The sequence below is a fragment of the Kogia breviceps genome, chromosome 9 (genome assembly GCF_026419965.1).
Source record: "Kogia breviceps isolate mKogBre1 chromosome 9, mKogBre1 haplotype 1, whole genome shotgun sequence".
Lineage (NCBI taxonomy): Eukaryota > Metazoa > Chordata > Mammalia > Artiodactyla > Physeteridae > Kogia > Kogia breviceps.
In genome coordinates this window covers 80,527,887-80,549,860 of record NC_081318.1, presented here as the reverse complement: position 1 = coordinate 80,549,860, position 21,974 = coordinate 80,527,887, and the positions used below count along the sequence as shown (strand labels likewise).

At 35.2% G+C, this 21,974-nt stretch overlaps 1 protein-coding gene across 4 annotated transcripts in view; it reads right to left on the bottom strand.

Moving 5' to 3' along the window:
• PCLO (piccolo presynaptic cytomatrix protein) overlaps positions 1-21,974 on the bottom strand; it is a 378,181-nt gene that overhangs the window by 65,235 nt on the left and 290,972 nt on the right. For 2 of the 4 annotated variants that reach the window (XM_067042711.1, XM_067042713.1), the window contains exons 16-21: positions 16,344-16,370; positions 9,022-9,115; positions 7,726-7,797; positions 5,768-5,948; positions 3,970-4,164; positions 2,609-2,683 (exon numbers count right to left, since the gene is read on the bottom strand). In XM_067042711.1, coding sequence (XP_066898812.1) covers positions 2,609-2,683; positions 3,970-4,164; positions 5,768-5,948; positions 7,726-7,797; positions 9,022-9,115; positions 16,344-16,370 — 644 coding nt within the window. Of the gene's footprint in view, positions 1-1,966; positions 2,684-3,969; positions 4,165-5,767; positions 5,949-7,725; positions 7,798-9,021; positions 9,116-16,343; positions 16,371-21,974 lie in introns of those variants that run through there. The other 2 variants (XM_067042714.1, XM_059074371.2) reach the window with 2 other exon arrangements.

Sequence of the window (21,974 nt, the reverse complement as noted above, 5' to 3'; positions counted from 1 at the left end):
AATGGAGAGTTGTTTAGGTATCAGGATGATCTGGCACAATCTGTCTAAATCCTGTCCTTCAGGTTTCCTAGCATGCAACTAAACCCTGGAGGGAGAGAAAAAGTTCCTCCTTTCTTACTCCATAATTCTTACCTGTCCCATATTTTCTCCTACTTCAAGCAGAAATCTGCTGAAAAGCTCGCCCCCCCAAAAAAAAAATATATATGAAAAGCTCTTTAGGGACAATTTTGTCACCCTTGATAGAAATGACTGCAGATGTACACACAGCCTCCTCTACAGAGCCTGCTTATTGCTGCACTCGGCTTGTGCAGTGGGAGGGTTTTACTTCCCTGGTTTGTGTCGGCTTAATTATCAGCCTTCAGAAAAGAGGATCAAGTAGGTAGACCAAGTCTAAATTGTACTCCGCCATAATTTCTAGCAATCTCTAATCATTTGTAAGGATTGGAGTGTAAATAGTAAATAAGTAAATGACAGTTGTTTTTAGTGAAATCAGGAGAGTTTGATTTCAAAGGAGCCAATGTATTTAAAAAGCAAAGGCTTATTAGGTGCAGTCACAAACAAGGGTTAGATTGCCGATTCTGACAATTTCCAGGTATGTGTTCTTCATCAGTCATGCTGCCACACGCACACCCCGACTCTCTGATGGCTCACTCAGAAAACAGAAATGAAAATATCTGCAACGAATCCCTCATCCACTAGGTGTGACAAAATGAGAAAACGGGTGATGAAACACTTCGCACAAAGTGAAGAACTATTCTAAATGTATGAGAATATCCATTAGAGCATTATTCAAAGAAAGGGAGTTAAATGCATTTTGCTGCAAATTTTAAGACCCACACCTAGGAAAACTAGGACAGAGTATCACAGGAATACTTAAATCATGATAATTAAAAATAGAGCAAAATAAGAGAAGCATTTGACTACTGTGACATTTACAATTATGAAATATTTGCAGTAAGAAAATGAAGTAAGAAATCAACTGAACTTATTTGATGGAAAAAAAGGTGACAGGTGGAATTTTAAGTACTCTTGGATAGTACTAGTAAGGATAACTAGAAAACGGAAATTTCTTTGGTGATAGTCTATAAACTGGGCTGAGTAAATGCATATTCACAATTATTTTAATATTTAAGCTGTTTCCTTAACTGCCTGCTAATTCAAGGAACACCAAAGGTTTGCCCTTTGTACCGCCACATACATCCTCCATTGCTCCTAAATATCTGATTAGTTGGGACAAAAGCATATTATATTTTAAAAGATTCTGAGAATACAGAGAAATGCAATAGGAAAGTACAAGTCTTAATTTTAGTTCTGTGGAAAGGACAGAATCATAGATTCAAGTGTTTTAGGGCTGGAAGGGACTTCAGGGGGCAAACACTGCTATCGTTTTTTTTTTTAATCCTTTCTTTGATACATGTTTTTGAATTAAAACTAAATTTAAATTTGAATTACAATGAAGATAATTTTATAATCATCCTGGTTTGATCCCTGTCACTGGCAGTGAGTGGCATTCTTTCTTGGAGAAAATTCCACAAATTGTTGGTGTCAAGTTAGGGACAGATATTAACTTGCTTTCCTTCCTAACAAAGCCATGGAATCAAGTCTAGGTGCCTGTCTGTAGCAAGACTCATTGGATTTGTCTTCCTCTATCCAGAAAGCTGAGAAGATTGTGAAGTAGATCAGACGTGCAAGAGAGGAAGAGAGGAAGCATTGCCTAGAGTAGCCCAAACCCATTATTTATTTACATGTTTATGTAAACTCTGGTACTTTTATTTGGTAATAATTCCCCACCTATCTGTTTCCGACATGAAACTTTGTCCTACAACTCAATATTCTATCATTATAGCTCGCACTAGCAACGAAACAGTAACTTTAAATTCTCTATTGCAAGGAATCAAATGAGAAAGCAAAAACTGACACACTCATTTTAAGCTGCATCATATAACAATGGCTCAGAACCCAGTGGTTTATGAATGAAATAAAGATACTTTATTTATTACACAGGCACTTGGATATTCACATGCCCAACACATCTGATACACTTGACAACTACGGAAACATGAGTGGAAAAAATGTGTTCGTAGGATCAAGAAAGAACTTTCACCATGTAAAGGTGAATGAGTGCATTAACAATGTTTTCCTTTACTTTCCTCTAAGAATTTCCAAAATCTACTGAATTTTTTAAAAAAAGTTACACTTGAAATAATATTCAACAAAAACTGATCTACATTCCAACTGGTATGCTAACTCGAATTGTGAGCAGTTTAAACTTTTATCACAGTGCAACAAATTTATAGTCATGCTTGAACAGATTAGGTTAGTAGCATGCGTTCCATTCTGCAATATGAATACTGTTAATCTATTTCCCAACAAAAGTCAAAAGATGCCCAGTGCATAGAAAAATACAAATCACTATAGTCAATATATTATGGAACTGATCTTGGGACTTACACAGTGATGATGAAGTCCTGAAATGCCATGCCCACAAAAGCACATTAAAAAGTGGATAAACATACTTCATCAGACAATCTCTACCACTTAAAAGATGAGAGCTTTAAATTTGGGGGATGTTCTTGCTGTGTGCTTTGACTAGCGCCTTTCTGCTCACCTCCTTCTGGCTTGACTGGTCCATCAGACGTCACCTTCCTGAGGGCTAGCTGGCTTTGGTCTTGGTTGCCATTAGCTGGTGGAGGCAGATTATCAGACTGAGTTCTTTGAATGGGGAGGACTCCTGCTATGCTGTGTCTGTGCTGCTTCCTGGCATGATTAGACTGACCGCTTTTATGTGCTGCTGCGGTAGTGTGGGTGAAATGGAAACCCAGAGTATGTATCCTCAGATGGAACCAGCTTGAATGTTATTCATGCAAACAGAAGTGATCTTTTGCTCTTCCGAAGTAAGTTGTGCTTTCAAATGCCAAAATGACACCACATGCACAGCACTAAAGGGGGTTAAAACTGGCTGTTTCTTTGGAAATGATGACTTTGGGAGATGGGGAGAACATTCATCTATCTCTGTTGTTTGGCTGATGCCTCTTGGAAGTAACAGTGCCCCTATATTTTTAAAGTCTCTGTAGTCACTAAGTACTTATATAATTCTATCAATTGAAATTATAGCAGTTAAGATGGGTGAATTGTTATGCTTTAATTGATATCTTGACTTCCAAAGGATTTCCAATGGTTAGAAAAAAGGATAACCCTATAAATTCTCTTGTACCATATACAAAGTGTGATCCAACAGAATGGACCCAGCTGTGCTCCTTACTGAGGTAACATGGCCTCATCGAATATGCTTAGACATATATTAATACTACATACTTTTTTGAGAATATAAGAAACATTATTTTCTTTACAGATTTTTTTTCCAAAAGATTAAAAAGTTTCTAACACAGAAAGCTTCATTATTTCACATGCATAATTTATTAAAAATTTTAAGCGTAAAATGGTTTTTCCATTTCTCCTAGGTTCTAGAACTTGACTGTTGGTTACATGACTCTTCGGCCTAAAATTTTTTAGTGTTTTTCAGAGGTGAGACTCTCATTGCTAATCTGCTCAAAATGCTTATGTGTGTGCCTTTTTCTGGTGTAATGCCTGGAAAACCGGCAGCCACTTGTGCTTATAATTCCTGTATTCTAAAGGATATTTAAGCGCACACAAAAAGGACACACAACATAGTTTTGCCTGCACACATCACAGACACAGCTACCAAATACTATGAGCCAGGTTGGATGGATGGTGGAGACAAAGGAGAAACAGCCAGTTTTATTTCGTTCTATGTAAGTTAAAACAAAAAAGAACTAAATGAGAGAGAGCATATTTATGTATCGATACTGTTCCTACACAGACAAAGGGACAGAGAACACAGGGAGCAGGGAATGCACAAAACAAAGCAAACGGGGAAGGACAGCAGGAAAGAAAGGCAACAGATGAACATTAAGCTGCCATGCTGAGGAATTTATTTGCGTCTTTTACTTGGTTGAAGGCGGAGTTGTTGCACGGCGGCTTCGGCAGCGGCTATAGCAGCCCCTGCATCTTCCAGGTGGGTCTGAGTGACGCTGGTTTTGCTTTGACTGCGAGATGGTCCATGAGAGCGGAGATGGCCTTCGGATGAGGATTTCGAGCTACCGGGACTACTATGGGATTTCTCAATGGTGGGAACCTGCATGTCTGGTTACAAAAGGGTAAAACATGAGTTAAATTTGCTCCAGCGTTCCTCCTGTCAAGCTGGGTCTCACATAATTTGAAACCATCTAAGATTTAAGTTAATTCTGTTTATTTTTTGGCACGTTTATGCAACTGCTCACCATACAGCGATGGGATTCAACATTTGGGAGACAATTTTTGGGAGGAAAGGCAAGAGGATGATAATCTTGAGAAGAGAGATTTGAGAAGAGGAACGAAGACATTCTAAGAAGTCTCATATAAATGAATATATTAACTTACAGTTTCACCAAGGAACTCTGCTAATTCTAGTAGGCACCAGGTAATAAACAATAGGCTGACACTGCTGCAGGAGGAGTTTTAAGTAAAATTCCTGGAGGAAGGTGCATGAGTCACTGGGATACATGGAAGTGGGGACTGTATTATATCATCATCTCAGGTGATTTTAGAGAATGTATATATAAGATCACACATTTACTGTGGTAGTCATAGAGAGAGAGGTCTTTATACCAATGATCTTCCAGAATGTTAATTAGTGCAGAGTTGATCTGGCTAAGTGGAATCCAGAAATGATCTATACAACTCATAAATAATCTATAAGACTTATTGTAGTCAGTGGTTTATTGTTATCAACTCAGTGGCCTCCTGGACATGACCTCAGTTTTTCACCTCCTAGAACACTTGCATTTCCAATCCAAATTGCAAAGAACCACTTTTCAACTTGCTGTACTTCCTGAGAAGAGGCGAAAAGGAAGGAATACTCAGATCCAATATAAAATTTTTTATTTAATATTTATAAATAGCTCAGCATATCCTGGAAAGATACTACATGGTTCTCTCATACAGGCAGTTAACTCATTTTATGATGAAGATTACTGATGTGTTGTAGGATAACTGGTTAATGAACCTCCCCAAAGAAAAGCTCATTCCAATGGGAAAGCTGTGCATATTGCCAAACCCAATGTATGATGCTGCAATTAAAAAATAATAATAGTAGTTTAAAAAAATCAGAATTAGTTTGAATGCATCACTTAGGAAAGGTTTAAGTAATTATCAGCACACCAATTGTTTTGATGACATGAGGAAAATGTTTTTGATATAATTAAAAAGCAGAATGCAAAACTGTTTATGTCCATATATTACATATATGATTCATGAGTAAGAATATACATATGAAAAAATAGGGATTTAAACAGAATAAACATGCATAAATGGTAATGATGATTATGTCTAATCAATGAACTGTTGAGGATTTTTATGTTTTCTTTATGAAATACCCCAAAGTATTTTATAAAGTCATATTAACCTAGATTTTGAGAGCTGAAAAAGACCCAATAACTCATATAACCCAACCCCCTCTATTTTATAGGTTAAAAAACAGAGAACCAGAGAGATGAAGACAACAAAGGCATCAACCTAATTATGGGCTGATCTGAGACTAAAGCCCCTTTCTCCTGATTTCATATCCATTACTCTTGCCATGATATTATATTAAATATTCCCAATATCATACCTTTCAAAAGATATTAAATATACAGGCACTCATATTCAAGAAGATACTGAGTGAACAAACAGACAAAAGCTTTTCTCTACTTGAAATATCTCCTACCCTTGGATGGGTCAGGGAAGATACCATGGCTTCTGCTTTTGATGACAGACGGCTTTGGGGACTGCTGGCTGCTTTGACTGGAATGGGACTTGCCATGATCAATGCTTTCAGTCTGTTCTTTGAGAGGATACCACCTAGGTGTGTTATCGAGGTGAGATGTGCTAGATAAATCAATCAATACCTGAAAAAAAGTGTAATAAGTGAATAAAATTTATGGATTAAGCTGTAATTCATTTGTTTTTTTCTGTGATCTGAAACTTATTCAAGGACATAAGTCAAAGGATGTAGTATAACCTTTAGGATGATGAGGTCTTCCTCATTTTTCTTCACCCATGATACTGAGAACGTCTTGTGCATACCAGATGCTGTATAAACGTTTGGTTAAATCGAACTGTATGACATCTCTGACTATTGATTAAATTATTTGGAGATGATGCATAAAGATAGAGTCACAAGTCAATCTCTTAATGAAATAAAGTCTTCTTTTGTTAAATGGACACATGATATTCTTAAACTGGGCTAGTGTTTTTTGCAGATTGCTTTATTTTAGTTACAATAGGGACAAAATGAAAAAGAATGGCTAATTTTCAATTAATAACTTATTCCATTTTAAAACATACTTTAGTTCACATTTGAAACAGAGATATTACCAACAGTTTACAAGAAAGCACTGTGTCATGGTTTAATTGGCAACATTTTTTCTTTCTTAGTGGTACATAAACAATGGTGCATTTTACAGTAGTTTGCATCTTATATTTGAGCAGATATTAAAAAATAAAACCACACAATGGATATATGCTTTAGGTTCATGTAAACAATAAATTATAAGGACTTCAGTAAATCAGCTTTTTGAAATAGGACAATAAATCCAGATATAACCGTACTCTAGAGTAGTCCTGTCTAAGATCAAGATTAGTCCAAGTGGCTATACCGCATGGAGCCTGCAGGTGAAGGGCAGATGATCTAGTTTTGATGGGAAAGAGGTACAGAGTTTAGGAGCCAAACGAGACCTCATGTCACCTAGATTACTCAAGTGTTTTCTATTGTTTCTATCAAAAGGATATTGTATTTTCTAGGTGTTACATATTTTTGGAGATTTATTTATTTATTTATTTATTTATTTTCCTGCGGTACGTGGGCCTCTCACTGTTGTGGCCTTTCCCGTTGCGGAGCACATGCTCCAGACGCGCATGCTCAGCGGCCATGGCTCACGGGCCCAGCCGCTCCGCGGCATGTGGGATCTTCCCAGACCGGGCTACGAACCCGTGTCCACTGCATCGGCAGGCGGACTCTCAACCACTGCACCACCAGGGAAGCCCTGGAGATTTATTTTTTTAACATTAATTCATAACTTCTGCTTTAAGCAAAGATCAGTAAACAAAATATGTTTTTGGAATATGATAGATGAAAAATATCACAGAATCTGACCATCCTGCCACATTTCATAATTAGGTTACATTCCTTGTGAATTTATAAAAATTGTTTTTACTGTTTTCTCCTACTTCTAGTTTTGCTTCTTAAAATATTTTGAGATGTTTTGTGGGACACTTAAATATGTAAAATGTCACATCAAGTCATTCATATGTGCAATGAGGAATAACAATTAAATAAACTGAAAATGCATTTGAAAAAAATCCAGCTCATTTTATAATACAATAAATTTATCTCAAATCTTTTACATAATCATTTGGATTCACAGCATGATTATATAACTTTCTATCAAAACAATTAATATTTCATCTTGCAAATTAATTATAAAGTACATCAAGTGGTAAAGTGAAAACTATTTCTCCAGTTGCTATTCATCTATTCAAAAAGTCATTTGTAAATAAATTCTAGCCACCAAAGAATTTTATCCAGAAATAGTTATCTTATACACTTAAGAAGTATGCTTTCCATGAAGACTTAATTAATGGTTTATAATGAAGCAAATTAAAAAAAGGAAACCATAGGCTCACCTCACCAAGAAAATCATTGGAAGAAAATCTATCATAATCCCAGACTGTCACCTCCAGTGTTTTCTTCTTGAGCTACAGTTCAAATCAAAATGTCATTAACCTCATTTCTCATCATAAATTTTCATTATACTCATATAATAGACTAATTTATATTTTCATTCCTTGAACTCTTTCCGCTTATGTAAAATACTTTAAGTTTATATAAAACTTTATACTTACATTCAACATTATGTAAACTGTCAATAATTTTGTGGTCCAACCAAGTATTTGATCATAAGATACCTTACTATTTTGCAAAAAAAAAGGGTGATTTTTACTTATATCCTGTTATTCTACCCCTGCCCATTATTAAAAGTACCAAGCAGAATCTATATATACTCTTTAAATACATGAGATTCATAGGTTGCAAAAATGTCTAGGTTCTTCAAAGTATTTGGGTTATAGTTTTCTGTTTCAGTAAACTGCCAAAACACATTAGTAGCACTGTCTTATTTCTGCAGGTGAACGTAACTTATTTTAAGTTCAAGAACGCAGATTATAATTTATATCCAGCTTCAATTTCATAGTCAAATTAGAAATCTTCCAAAGTATAAATTAGAAACCTCAATGTGAAAGACAACTCATTTGTAAATTATTTTCATGGATGTCTTCTTCCTCTTCTATTTAGATTCTTTTCTCTCTGAATTCATCCTTATAAACCATCAGTTATTTTCTTATTAATGATACAAAGTTATGACATGAAGATTTTCAGAAATACAATTTTGCTTAGAGTCATCTATTTGTTGTGATAATCCTTTACACTACTCTTCTTCATGCTTTCTTCTGTACAGTTTAGTTGTACAATGCCAGATCCGTAGGAAGCCTCAATTTAGAAAAGAGATGATCCCTAAATTGTTGCCAGGAGGGGTAATTCATTTCAGTGCATGTGAATCTTATTTTTTCTTTGTTTATGAAAGTCAAAATACAGCTAGCTGGAAAATATTTTCTCTCAAAATATGATAAATAGAGCCCAGTCTATTGAAATAGTTAATTTTGAAATAATCAGTGGAAAATGTCCCACCACTCTTATTCATTTTGCTTATTTTTTAGCTGTTTTGTCAAAATGTGTACATTTTCTTTCACTGTATCTTCGAACTGCACCCAGTTCCTTTTACTGGCTATATTTCTTGCATGTATTTTACTTAATTTTTTTGTTTGTATGGAAAAATTGATACAAATCACAATCTTTCAATAATTCTGTCATCACTATTTTTATATTAGCTTGAATCTGTCATATAGAAAATAATCATTGCATACCTGTTCCATGGAGATACTTTTATAAATTACTGTTTGATTCCACTCAGGATTAAGACTTTTCTGAACATATTTAGTCCTTCTCTTGTACTCAGCACTGAATTGGAAAAAGAGAAAGAATTACCCTGATTATTTACCTTGACTGATGACTTCAAAGTCAACCTGAAGGACATGCAGACTTTTAAAGGTATTTTGTTTTGAATCACTATGTAACCGTCTCATCATCCTCATGTCTTCAACTGTATTTTAAGTTGAATGCACAATGACAATTTAAAAATATCTTGGATGCCTTTAGTTTTATTTTCCCCAAGGTACTTTTTTTTAAACAAAAGCTTTTAGGTGTTCTAACTAGAATACAATTTTAGAAATCTTAATCTCCCCTGAATGTGTGCGATAATTACATGAACTATACAGTAACGTCAATATCTTCTTGTCCTATAAATAATAATTTGATATTTAACTTTCCAATAGTTTTGCACCTGATCATGTCAGCAAAGCCAAATGGTCTTTCAATTCATTTTTTTTTCTGTAAAAAGCTGAAATAACTGTACTGACTGAGGAAAGGATGGAAAATGGCTGTTGCTATAGCTCAGATTCCATGAACGTTTGCTACCTTACATTTATAGTAGATTTTGACACTCTTGGTAAAGTAGAGTACTTAATCTAGTTATGAAACAATCTTAATTAAATACAAATTCTTGCTTTATGTCAATAGCTTATGTTACAAATGATGAACCAAGTCAAAATTTTTCCTCATTCATTATAACTTGGGGCATTTCAGTTTAGCCTTGATTCTTCCATACCCTCTGATCACCAGTTAGAAGCTTATATCTTACACATTTAAGCATAACTTACTTTCAAGACTTATTCTAATTAAGTCTGACAAAACATTTATAACTGGCATCAACCAGCTAATGGGGTTGGAATTATTGCTATTTGCTATGAGCCAATGGTGCCCACATAGACAAAGCTTTTCTCTAACACTCACTGGCTTTTTCCAAATTTTCTGCCTAGAAAACAAACCTATTTGTTTGGGGTTCATTCATGTGCCTGGACTTCATAAACTGCCTTACCCTAAAGGTACTGCATTCTGACCCTGGATCTGTAGTTCTATTCCCAACTGTCGGCAGACTAACTCTTGTTATATTCCTGGTCTCAAGCATTGTCAAATTCTGGAATACCTACTATTGTTCCCCAGATGCTAGTTTACTTATTCATTCTAGATAAAACTATTAAGAATCAAGCTCCAGTTCACCACTCACTTTTAGAGATGGGTCTGCAGCCAAGTATCTTTTTTTCTCCCTCTGGCTTTATTCTCTTTCTTATCAGACATACACAAGGGCAATAATTTCCAACATTGACTGCATATTAGGATCACTTTGGGATCTGAGTTCCCAGGGTGGTAGGTGGGGCAACTAGCACGGCAACCACATCCTCCTGCCCTTTACCCCCAAGGAGAGTCTTATTTAACAGGTCTGGGGTGAGGCTTGAGCATCAGAATTTAAAAAATGATCTAGGTAAATCTAAAGTATTGCCAAGATTGAGAACCACTGAGAACCACTGAGCTCATGTCTCTTAAGACCTCACATTTCAGCCACTGTGAACTGAATCCAATTTAAGAAATGAAGCAGCACTATTCTCATTTGTAACCAACCTATCTCAATGTACAAAAAAGAGAGTAGGATTTGACAATTTTGTCATTCAGCACAAAGTGCAAAAAATTCCGGGGAAATGTATAGGCAATGATTCAAAGACACGGGAACTTTCATAGACTGTGGACAGAAAGTATACATTTGTACATATACTTTTAGGTAAATTTGTCTATGTCTAGTGAAGTTTATGCACTCAAGTACTGAGAAAATTCCACTTTGACTTAATTTCACTTCTACTTTAGAGAAATTCTCCCACATGTACAAAAGGAATTTGTTAAAGAACATTCATTGCAACATTGTTTCTAATAGTGTGTTAATAATATAATAAATAAATAAGTATGATATATTTATTCAATGAAATTTAAGCAGCAGTTAAATTAAAGGAAATATACCTTCATTTATCAAGATAGATAAATCTTAAAAAAAATCTTGAGCAAATAATTTGCAGAAGAAAACCTATGGTAAGTTATCATGATATAAAGTTAAAGTTACATGAAATAATACTGTAAATTATTTATGTCTACTTGTATATATGTATGACAAACATTAATATCATAAGACAGCTTGGGAATTATAGATGTTAAACTCTATTTTGTGGTTATCTCAGGAGGACAGGGGAATGGTTTCAGAGGACTTCAGGGGTACCTGTAATATATTTTTTATTAAAAAAAATCTGAAGCCAATATAGCAAAATGTTACAATTTGATAAAATTGGATAGCAAGAAAACAAGTATTTGTGTATTTTCTATAATTTTCAGTGTTTAAAATATTTTATAACAAAATTCAAAACTATTTTAGCAAAGTATGTCCCTTTATACTTTATGATTTTGATTCTTTAAATTAATGACATAAGAAGAATGAATATGACCACTTTTAAGTTAATAGCCAACTTTGGTTGCTACTTTAGTATTCATGGCTATTCCTGTAGTAGGCATACTAAGAAGAAAACACATTGTGTAGTATGAGCTTTAAAGTTTCTATCTGTTTTGGAATTAATTATCCAAGTCGTGAGACCATAGGAAAAATATATTAGGGATTAAGATTCATAATACACTGAACAGTGGTAAAATTGTTATTTTTTTCAAATTCTGAAAAATTGAATGCACAAAATTTTAAAATAAGATTGAAGATGGAAATTAATGTCAAATGCAAACTCATGTATTTTTCATAAAATTCTAGATATGTCAGTATATATTAAAATAGCCTGAACTACTGAAATGTCTTCAAAAAGATGTATTAGTCAACATATTTTAATTTATAAATATTAATAATTGTTATATTTCACATGCATACTTTAGTCATTTTTTCACCCATATGTAGCAAAATTATTGAATGCCAGCTCTGCATCAGGAATTATGCTCTATCAAAGTGTACAACTGCAAAACTCTTAATTGTACTGACATACCATTATGTCATGAGGAGCACTTTACAAAGTAAGCACATTGAAATAATAACAGCTAACATTTACGAAATGCTACTTTTTCACAGGCAGAGTTCTAAGTGCTTTTCACATGTTACATTATTTAATCCTCAAAGCAACTCTATGAGTCCAGTATTATTTATTATCCTATTTTATAGCTGATAAAAACTGAAGCTCAGAGGAATTCAGGCATGTTGGCAAGGTTGCATAGTTATTAATTCATAGGACCAGGTTTCAAACACAGGGAAAATAATTTCTTGCTCTGAAACATGAGCTATATGCACTCAATTGATTAGGCCCATCATAAAATTTCTTAATTGCATGTTTCATTAGCTGAAGTGTCTAGTCTGTCTTCTTCATTTTACAGTCAAAAACTGTACACTTCAAATTAAATATCTTTTATATATATAACATAAATTATTTATAGTGTGTGTATATATACACATATCAAAAATGAGGACAGCTTTAGAGTTGCCTACGGAAATATTGAATGGTATATCCTAAGACTAAGAGAGTGCTGTGGAACAACTAGGGATAATTATTATTAAAATTTACTTTTGCTCAGATATACTCACATATAACCCCAATTAGTTGGGAAAAATCTAGATGTTCACTTTACTAGGTTATCTTAATCTTACTAATAAGTTTGAAACTCTAGTTCTCTCAATACTCAAGGTCTGTGTCCTTTAGGGTTAACGAGGATAAACACACCTTTCTCCTGATCCTGCCTGTACCAGCCCTGGTTGACCTGTGTAAATGCCAATGAGATCCTTTGCAATCTTTTCACACTTGAATTTCCTGACACGCAGAGATGGCCACATAAAGCTCTTCCTTCGAGAACCCTTGTTTGATAGCTACCATATACTGACCATCTTGGGCATGATGTCAGTGGGCTGTGTTCCCACTTTACACAACTGAAAACGCCACAGTTCTCATCTCCATATCAAAATCTGTGGATTTACAAGCTGCAGGTGGTCAGGTGAGCAGAAATCCAGGCTGAGAAATAAGTGGAGTTCCTTTTCCTTTCCTACCGTGTCTGGTAAACACACTACAATCCCTCATGGGAAGACTGCAATAATGACATTATTTTAGGACAATTAAACCATATGTAATAATCAGAGAAGTTTTTTAATAAGGGAAAATAAAAAGTCAACTAATCAAGATGGAACACGGTGCTTATCAAACAAAAATCTATGGGCTTCCCTGGTGGTCCAGTGGTTAAGACTGCCTTCCAATGCAGGAGACGTGGGTTCAATCCCTGGTCAGGGAACTAAGATCCCACATGCCGTGGGGTGCGGCCAAAAACTTAAAAAAAAAAAAATCTAAACCTTTATTTCCTTAAAGTTTTGACTAATTTCTTTTTTCTTTCTCTTTTTTATTATTGGACAATCATTTTCTCATAGGTAGATATGATTTTAAGGCTGGCAGAAAAAGGTATTTAAAATTCAATTACCCTCTCCTAAACCAGAAGAAAAAAACGTTCTCTGAGTTTCTCTATAAAAAAAATTGAGAAAGAAGAATGGAATATAATGGCTTGTTTGTTCTTAACTTTCATAGAATTATCTAAAGTACTGAAGGACTTCATTTCTTTTGTTTTTTCTTGATTGGAAAAAATACATATATATTTCTTTATTGAAAAAATATATAATGAGTCCAATAAAGATATATATGTGTGTGTGTGTGTGTGTGTGTGTGTGTGTGTGTGTGTGTGTATGTTTGTGTGTGTAGTTTTTTTCAAAATTACTCCTCTGAGGATGTTGTCTTTAATTTAGAAAGAAGCAGAGAGCATATCCCATTTTATAAGCTCTGTTTTTCTGTGTGCAATAGTGCATTTATGGGCTGTCACTGGATTGTCTTCTGTGCTCCCTGAAGTCTGACATTATGGCTGTGTTCTCAGTTCCAACAGAGTCTGGAGCAGTCTGTGCTAAATCAATGGTTTTTGGATGGATCTTTAAAACATGTTTGTGCTTCTCTTTTTCCTTTAAAATCTATTGAAATAAAATGTTTTGGCCTTCAAATTGAAAATACATACAACACCTGAATCTGCTTTACATTCTTTCCAGAGGAAATAGTTTGAGATGCTAACAAGGGTGTTTAGAGAAAGTCCAGCCAGGAAATTAGGCTTCCAGCTCTCATGATAGTAAAAATCAGCTTCAGTGATGACAAAATCTCATTAGCGGGAAAAAATCTGTACTTTGTCCAACAGTGTAATGAGAGAAAACCACAACGAAATCCTTCAGATATGTTTATTTCCATTTCTTAATTATCCGGGGACAAGTTTTGAGTTCATGGACTCTTCAGGCTATTTCCTTGTTATTCTTTCACCTCATCTCGGCTGACATTTGGGCTGTCAGAGCTTATGAGTATCTTGATTAAAGGATGGCAAGAGGAAATGAAAGGAGACAAGAAAATTGGACCAGTGAAATTCTTTTAGTTAACAGGACATTTAAAAAAAAAATTTAAGAATGAAGGATGTATTACACTTATCACTGAAGAAAAGTTGTTTGATTTTCTATATAGCGTTGTTAAATAATTTGGTGTAATTCAGTAGCCCAAGCATTCTACATTTCTTTTTTGCAGGGATAACTGACCATTGGCTACATGAAGTTTATTATACATATTTCTAGAAATAATAGCAACAGCCATTTATTGAGAGCTTATTACGTGCCGGACATTATGCTTATCATTTTTGGTGCATTCTCCCTGTGTTTCACAAAAACCCTGGGAGGGGGGCTATTATGATTCCTAGGTGGAAGAGGAAATAGTTTTAGAGAAACCTCACAACTTCTAAGTGGCAAGGCTGAAATTCAAATCCAAGTTCTTAAGGACTTTGCTCATTGGCCTCCTCAGCCTGACTTACAATGTCAGTACCTCATCAGTATAATTCCTTTCCACATTGACAAATCTTGAAGAGATGATGAAAGTGATTTCGAGATGAAAGATATGATGAGAAAGTGACTCTAGATCTTCTAAATTGTAATCTAATACATCCCAGATTATTTCGACCATTATTTACATTTACAGAAAACATGTTCTCTTCTAAGTCAAATGTAGACAATCATTGTCATTCTGACAATTTCCCCCTGGTTTCTCTGGATAAAAGAGAGGAAGCTTCTGAATAAAGTGACTGATAATGTTTGTTCTAAAATCACACTATCTCTTTGAAACAAAATTCATTTAGCGTATCAGTCTGAGAGATCTGAAGATGAGGGAGCCAGTTATAACAAGCAACCTTTCTCAGTGTCAAATTTTACTGGTTGCCATAATTATGTGGTTGCAAAGAAACAGAAAGTTTCTGGGCACCAGAAAGGCTGTAGTGACTAATACTATTCTTTGAGATATTTAAATATTTAAGCCTTTACAAATCTGAAACTGCCTCTTTTGGGCAACAGCTTGTCAGGTTTAGTAAAGATGCTGAATTTTAATGTCACAGACAAAAATCCTGTATCACTAATATTCTGGGTGGGACTAAAATTCCCATCACCCTGTTGCTACAGATGGTACAAGATTCACCTCCCCAATTAAATAACACATTTAATTTATAATGCAATGAGATGTGCAAAAAAATGCTTTTGGCTGTGTTAAGAAATATCCTTAGCTGACAATGTAATGATGCAACATGCTCTAGCAGAAAACAGACAAACCAAGGAGGTTGCTCTTATGCTGTTGCTAACACCCTAGAGCAGGCAGATTATGGCATTCTATATTACACAGCAATAATTTTGTGGTACAGAAGGTATAAAGGCATGAAAATCTTTCAACATCAGGTCTAAGTGAGGATAAAGACCAGACAGCTATTATCTTTAAGATGAGATACACACCTAGTACTGGTCATCCAGAAGATCAGTTAATTCCTTTTGAAAAATGACTAGATTTTTTTGTTTGGTTGTCATAGAAGACTCAGAAGAATCTGAGCCATGATTTTTGCATGAGAAGCTAAATGAATTTTAGTATACACATTATAAATGAAAACTTTAGATATATCTAATTTCAAAGTGATAGTTCCTTATTCATACCTTTCTATGTTTTTACTCTTTTCTGCTTTTCTGGGCTCCAATGCACATACCTGCTACACATATTTAGTAATGTTGTGGTCAGAACAGTCTGCTATCAGCCTAATTCAACTGATACCAACATGTAGAAAAATAAAAATTATAGCCGAAGTTGAACTACAGGTGAATGTACTTAAAAGACAAACAAGAGAACTCTAGACATTTCATTGAAGTGTGACACTGAAAGAGAACCAACTCTACCTTGCATTCTGGACAACCATGACTTGACTGCATTGATTCCAAGAGCGAGAATGAAGGATACAGCAGGAAAGTAGGAAAGACAGGAAGAAAAAAGTTAGGAACAGAAATAAAGAAGAAAATGTGAGAATAAAAACTAGAGGAGCTATACCATAATACATTAACAACATGAGGCAGAAAATAATCTTAGAACTAAAGTGAAAATAACACCTCACAAGTGTAGTAAATTCCAAGGTCGTGGCCACTATAATAATTAGGAGTAATTTAATGAAAGGGCTAGGAATTGAATACGATTAGCACATTAGCCTGTTTTTGGTCAGAAAAAAACGGAGTTTCCTTAATTTCTCTTTCAGATTTTTCATCATTAGTGTATAGGATTGCAAGAGATTTCTGTGCATTAACTTTGTATCCTGCAACTTTACCAAATTCACTGGGTGAGGTCCCACCCAGAAGGCGTGTTTTGTTTGACAAATGGCATGGGGATAGCTTTAGGTGGGACCTCACTCTGCATTTCACTATACGTCCCACCCTTTCTCTGTTACCTACTCCAGAATGGACTGACATATTCATGCCACCTGCCTGACCTTTCCAGTTATTCAAGTTTGCAATAGTCTAACTGAAACATATCCTGTAACAAATAAAGGATAACCACTCTCTTATAGTATAACAGGTGATACTCCAGGATATTAAAGAAGATAGAAAATAAAAGACAGTGCTTTACTTTCATTCATTCATTAGCAAATGCTGATTGGAGATATACCCTTGGCAGTCATTTCCTCTTGTCCCATAATACTGTCATTAAATAACACTGAAGGTCTAATGACTCAAATCAAAGACAGAATGAAGTTATCAGTTTGTTACATTCATGTTAAAAAAAATAGTAGTGGGATGAGGGATAAATAAGGAGTTTGAGATTAGTAGATACAAACTACTACATATAAAATAGATAAACAACAAGGTCACACTGTGTAGCACAGGAAAGTATATTCAATATCTTATAATAAACTATAATGGAAAAGATCATGAAAAAGAATATATACACATATATATGTATAACTGAATCACTTTGCTGTATACTACAAACTAATGCAATATTATAAATCAACTAGACTTCAAAAAAGTAGACAAATTAGTTATAACTACTACATAAAGATATAAACTAACATAAAATAAAAACTTCTGTTTCCTGTTCTATATGGCTAGTTGGTAATGTCTGAATTAAATTCATTTCAGCCTGCACAATTCTCTTTAATATTTCTCGAAGGGCAACTCAGCTGGGAAAGAAAACTGTTTCTCAGATTTGTTTTTCTGGCAATGTCTTATTTATTTATTTAATATCTTTACTGGACTATAATTGCTTTACACTGTTGTGTTAGTTTCTGCTGTATAACAAAGTGAATCAGCTATAGGCATATTTCTATCCCCATATCCCCTCCCACTTGCACCTACCTCCCACCCTCCCTATCCCACCCCTGTAGCTGGTCACAAAGCACCCAGCTGATCTCCCTGGGCTATACGCTGCTTCCCCTTAGCTATCTATTTTACATTTGGTAGTAAATATATGTTAATGCCACTCTCTCACTTCGACCGACCCAACTTATCCTTCCCCCTCCCCGTGTCCTTAAGTACATTCTCTACGTCTGTGTCTTTATTCCTGTCCTGCCCCTAGGTTCTTCAGAATCATTTTTTTTTTTAGATTCCATATATATGTGTTAGCATACAGTATCTGTTTTCCTCTTTCTGACTCACTTCACTCTGTATGATAGACTCTAGGTCCATCCACTTCACTACAAATAACTCAATTTCGTTTCTTTTTATGGCTGAGTAATATTCCATTGTATATATGTGCCACATCTTCTTTATCCATTCATCTGTTGATGGACACTTACATTGCTTCCATGTCCTAGCTCTTGTAAATAGTGCTGCAATGAATCTTGTGGTACATGACTCGTTTTGAGTTATGGTTTTCTCAGGGTATATGCCCAGTAGTGGGATTGATGGGTCATATGGTAGTTCTATTTTTAGTTTTTTAAGGAATGTCCACACTGTTCTCCATAGTGGCTGTATCAATTTACATTCCCACGAACAGTGTAGGAGGGTTCCCTTTTCTTCACACCCTCTCCAGCATTTATTGTTTGTAGATTTTTTGATGATGGCCATTCTGACCAGTGTGAGGTGATACATCATTGTAGTTTTGATTTGCATTTCCCTAATGATTAGTGATGTACAGCATCCTTTCATGTGTTTGTCGGCAATTGGTGTATCTTCTTTGGAGAAATGTCTACTGTGGTCTTCTGTCCATTTTTGGTTTGGGTTGGTATTTTTTTGATATTGAGCTGCATGAGCTGCTTGTATATTTTGGAGATTAATCCTTTGTCAGTTGCTTCATTTGCAAATATTTTCTCTCATTCTGAAGGTTGTCTTTTCATCTTGTTTATGGTTTCCTTTACTGTGCAAAAGGTTTTAAGTTTCATTAGGTCTCACTTGTTTATTTTTGTTTTTATTTCCATTTCTCAATGATGTGGGTCAAAAAGGATCTTGCTGTGATTTATGTCATAGAGTGTTCTGCCTATGTTTTCCTCTAAGAGTTTTATAGTGTCTGGCCTTATATTTAGGCCTTTAATCCACTTTGAGTTTATTTTTGTATATGGTGTTAGGGGGTGTTCTGATTTCATTCTTTTACATGTAGCTGCCCAGTTTTCCCAGCACCACTTATTGAAGAGGCTGTCTTTTCTTCATTGTTTATTCTTTCCTCCTTTATCAAAGATAATGTGACAATATGTGCATGGGTTTATCTCTGGGCTTTCTATCCTGTTCCATTGATCTATATTTCTGTTTTTGTGCCAGAACCATACTGTCTTTATGACTGTCAGGGAGCCTGATTCCGCCAGCTCCGTTTTTCTTTCTCAAGATTGCTTTGGCTATTCGGGGTCTTTTGTGTTTCCATACAAATTGTGAAATTTTCTGTTCTAGTTCTGTGAAAAATGCCATTGGTAGTGTGACAGGGATTGTACTGAATCTGTAGATTGCTTTGGGTAGAACAGTCATTTTTACAATGTTGATTCTTCCAATCCAAGAACATGGTATATCTCTCCATCTGTTTGTATCATCTTTAATTTCTTTCATCAGTGTCTTATAGTTTTCTGCATACAGGTCTTTTGCCTCCTTAGGTAGGTTTATTCCTATGTATTTAATTCCTTTTGTTGCGGTGGTAAATAGGAGTGTTTCCTTAATTTTTCTTTCAGATTTTTCATCATTAGTGTATAGAATTGCAAGAGATTTCTTTGCATTAACTTTGTATCCTGCAACTTTACCAAATTCACTGGTTAGCTCTAGTAGTTTCCTGGTAGCACCTTTAGGATTCTCTATGTATAGTATCATGTCATCTGCAAACAATGACAGTTTTACTTCTTCTTTTCTGATTTGGATTCTTTTTATTTCTTTTTCTTCTCTGACTGCTGTGGCTAAAACTTCCAAAACTATGTTGAATAACAGTGGTGAGAGTGGGCAACTTTGCCTTGTTCCTGATCTTAGAGGAAATGGTTTCAATTTTTCACCACTGAGAAAGATGTTGATTGGTCATTTGTCATATACGGCCTTTATTATGTTGAGGTAAGTTTCCTCTCTGCCTACTTTGTGGAGAGTTTTTATCATAAATGGCTGTTGAGTTTTGTTGAAGGCTTCTTCTGCATATATTGAGATTATCATACTTTTTTTCCCTTCAATTGGTTAATATGGTGTATCACATTGACTGATTTGCGTATATTGAAGAATCCTTGCATTCCTGGGATAAACCCACTTGATCATGGTGTATGATCCTTTTAATGAGCTGTTGGATTCTGTTTGCTAGTATTTTGTTGAGGATTTTTGCATCTATATTCATCAGTGAATATTGGCCTATAGTTTTCTTTCTTTGTGACATCTTTGTCTGGTTTTGGTATCAGGGTGATGTTGGCCTCATAGAATGAGTTTTGGAGTGTTCCTCCCTCTGCTATATTTTGGAAGAGTTTGAGAAGGATAGGTGTTAGCTCTTCTGTAAATGTTTGATAGAATTCGCCTGTGGAGCCATCTGGTCCTGGGCTTTTGTTTGTTGGAAGATTTATTTATTTATTTACTGTGGTATGTGGGCCTCTCACCATTGTGGCCTCTCTTGTTGCGAAGCACAGGCTCCAGACACGCAGGCTCAGTAGCCATGGCTCACGGGCCTAGCTGCTCCACGGTATGTGGGATACTCCCGGAAAGGGACACAAACCCATGTCCCCTGCATTGGCAGGCGGACTCTCAACCACTGTACCACCAGGGAAGCCCTGTTGGAAGAGTTTTAATCAAAGTTTCAATTTCAGTGCTTGTGATTGGTCTGTTCATATTTTCTTCTTCCTGGTTCAGTCTCAGAAGGCTGTGCTTTTCTTCCAGGTTGTCCATTTTATTGGCATATAGTTGCTTGTAGTAATCTCTCATAATCTTTTGTATTTTTGCAGTGTGAGTTGTTACTTTTTTTTGATTTCTAATTCTGTTGATTTGAGTCTTCTTCCATTTTTTCTTGATGAGTCTGGCTAATGGTTTATTAATTTCGTTTATCTTCTCAACGAGCCAGCTTTTAGTTTTATTGATTCTTGCTATTGTTTCCTTCATTTCTTTTTCATTTACTTCTGATCTGATCTTTATGATTTCTTTCCTTCTGCTAACTTTGTGGTATTTTTGTTCCCCTTTTCTAATTGCTTTAGGTGTAAGGTTAGGTTGTTTATTTGAGATTTTTCTTGCTTCTTGAGGTAGGATCCTATTGGTATGAACTTCCCTCTTAGAACTGCTTTTGCTGCATCCCATAGGTTTTGGGTCATCGTGTTTTCATTGACATTTGTTTTTAGGCATTTTTGGACTTCCTCTTTGATTTCTTCAGTGATCTCTTGGTTATTTAATAGCATATTGCATAGCCTCCAAGTGTTTGTATTTTTTACAGTTTTTTCCCTGTAATTGATTTCTAGTTTCATAGCGTTGTGGTCAGAAAAGATACTTGATATGATTTCAATTTTCTTAAATTTACCAAAGCTTGTTTTGTGACCCAAGATACGATCTATCCTGGAGGATGTTCCATGAGCACTTGAGAAGAAAGTGTATTCTATTGTTTTTGGATGGAATGTCCTATAAATATCAATTAAGTCCATCTTGTTTAATATGTCATTTAAAGCTTGTGTTTCCTTATTCATTTTCCTTTTGGATGATCTGTCCATTGGTGAAAGTGGGGTGTTAAAGTCTCCTACTATGATTGTGTTACGGTTGATTTCCCCTTTTATGGCTGTTAGTATTTGCCTTATGAATTGAGGTGCTCCTATGTTGGGTACATAAATATTTACAATTGTTATATCTTCTTCTTGGATTGATCCCTTGATCATTATGTAGTGTCCTTCTTTGTCTCTTGTAATAGTCATTATTTTAAAGTCTATTTTGTCTGATATGAGAATTGCTACTCCAGCTTTCTTTTGATTTCCATTTGCATGAAATATGTTTTTCCATCAACACTCTTTCAGTCTGTATGTGTCCCTAGGTCTGAATTGGGTCTCTTGTAGACAGCATATATACAGGTCTTGTTTTTGTAGCCATTCAGCCAGTCTATGTCTTTTGGTTGGAGTATTAAAT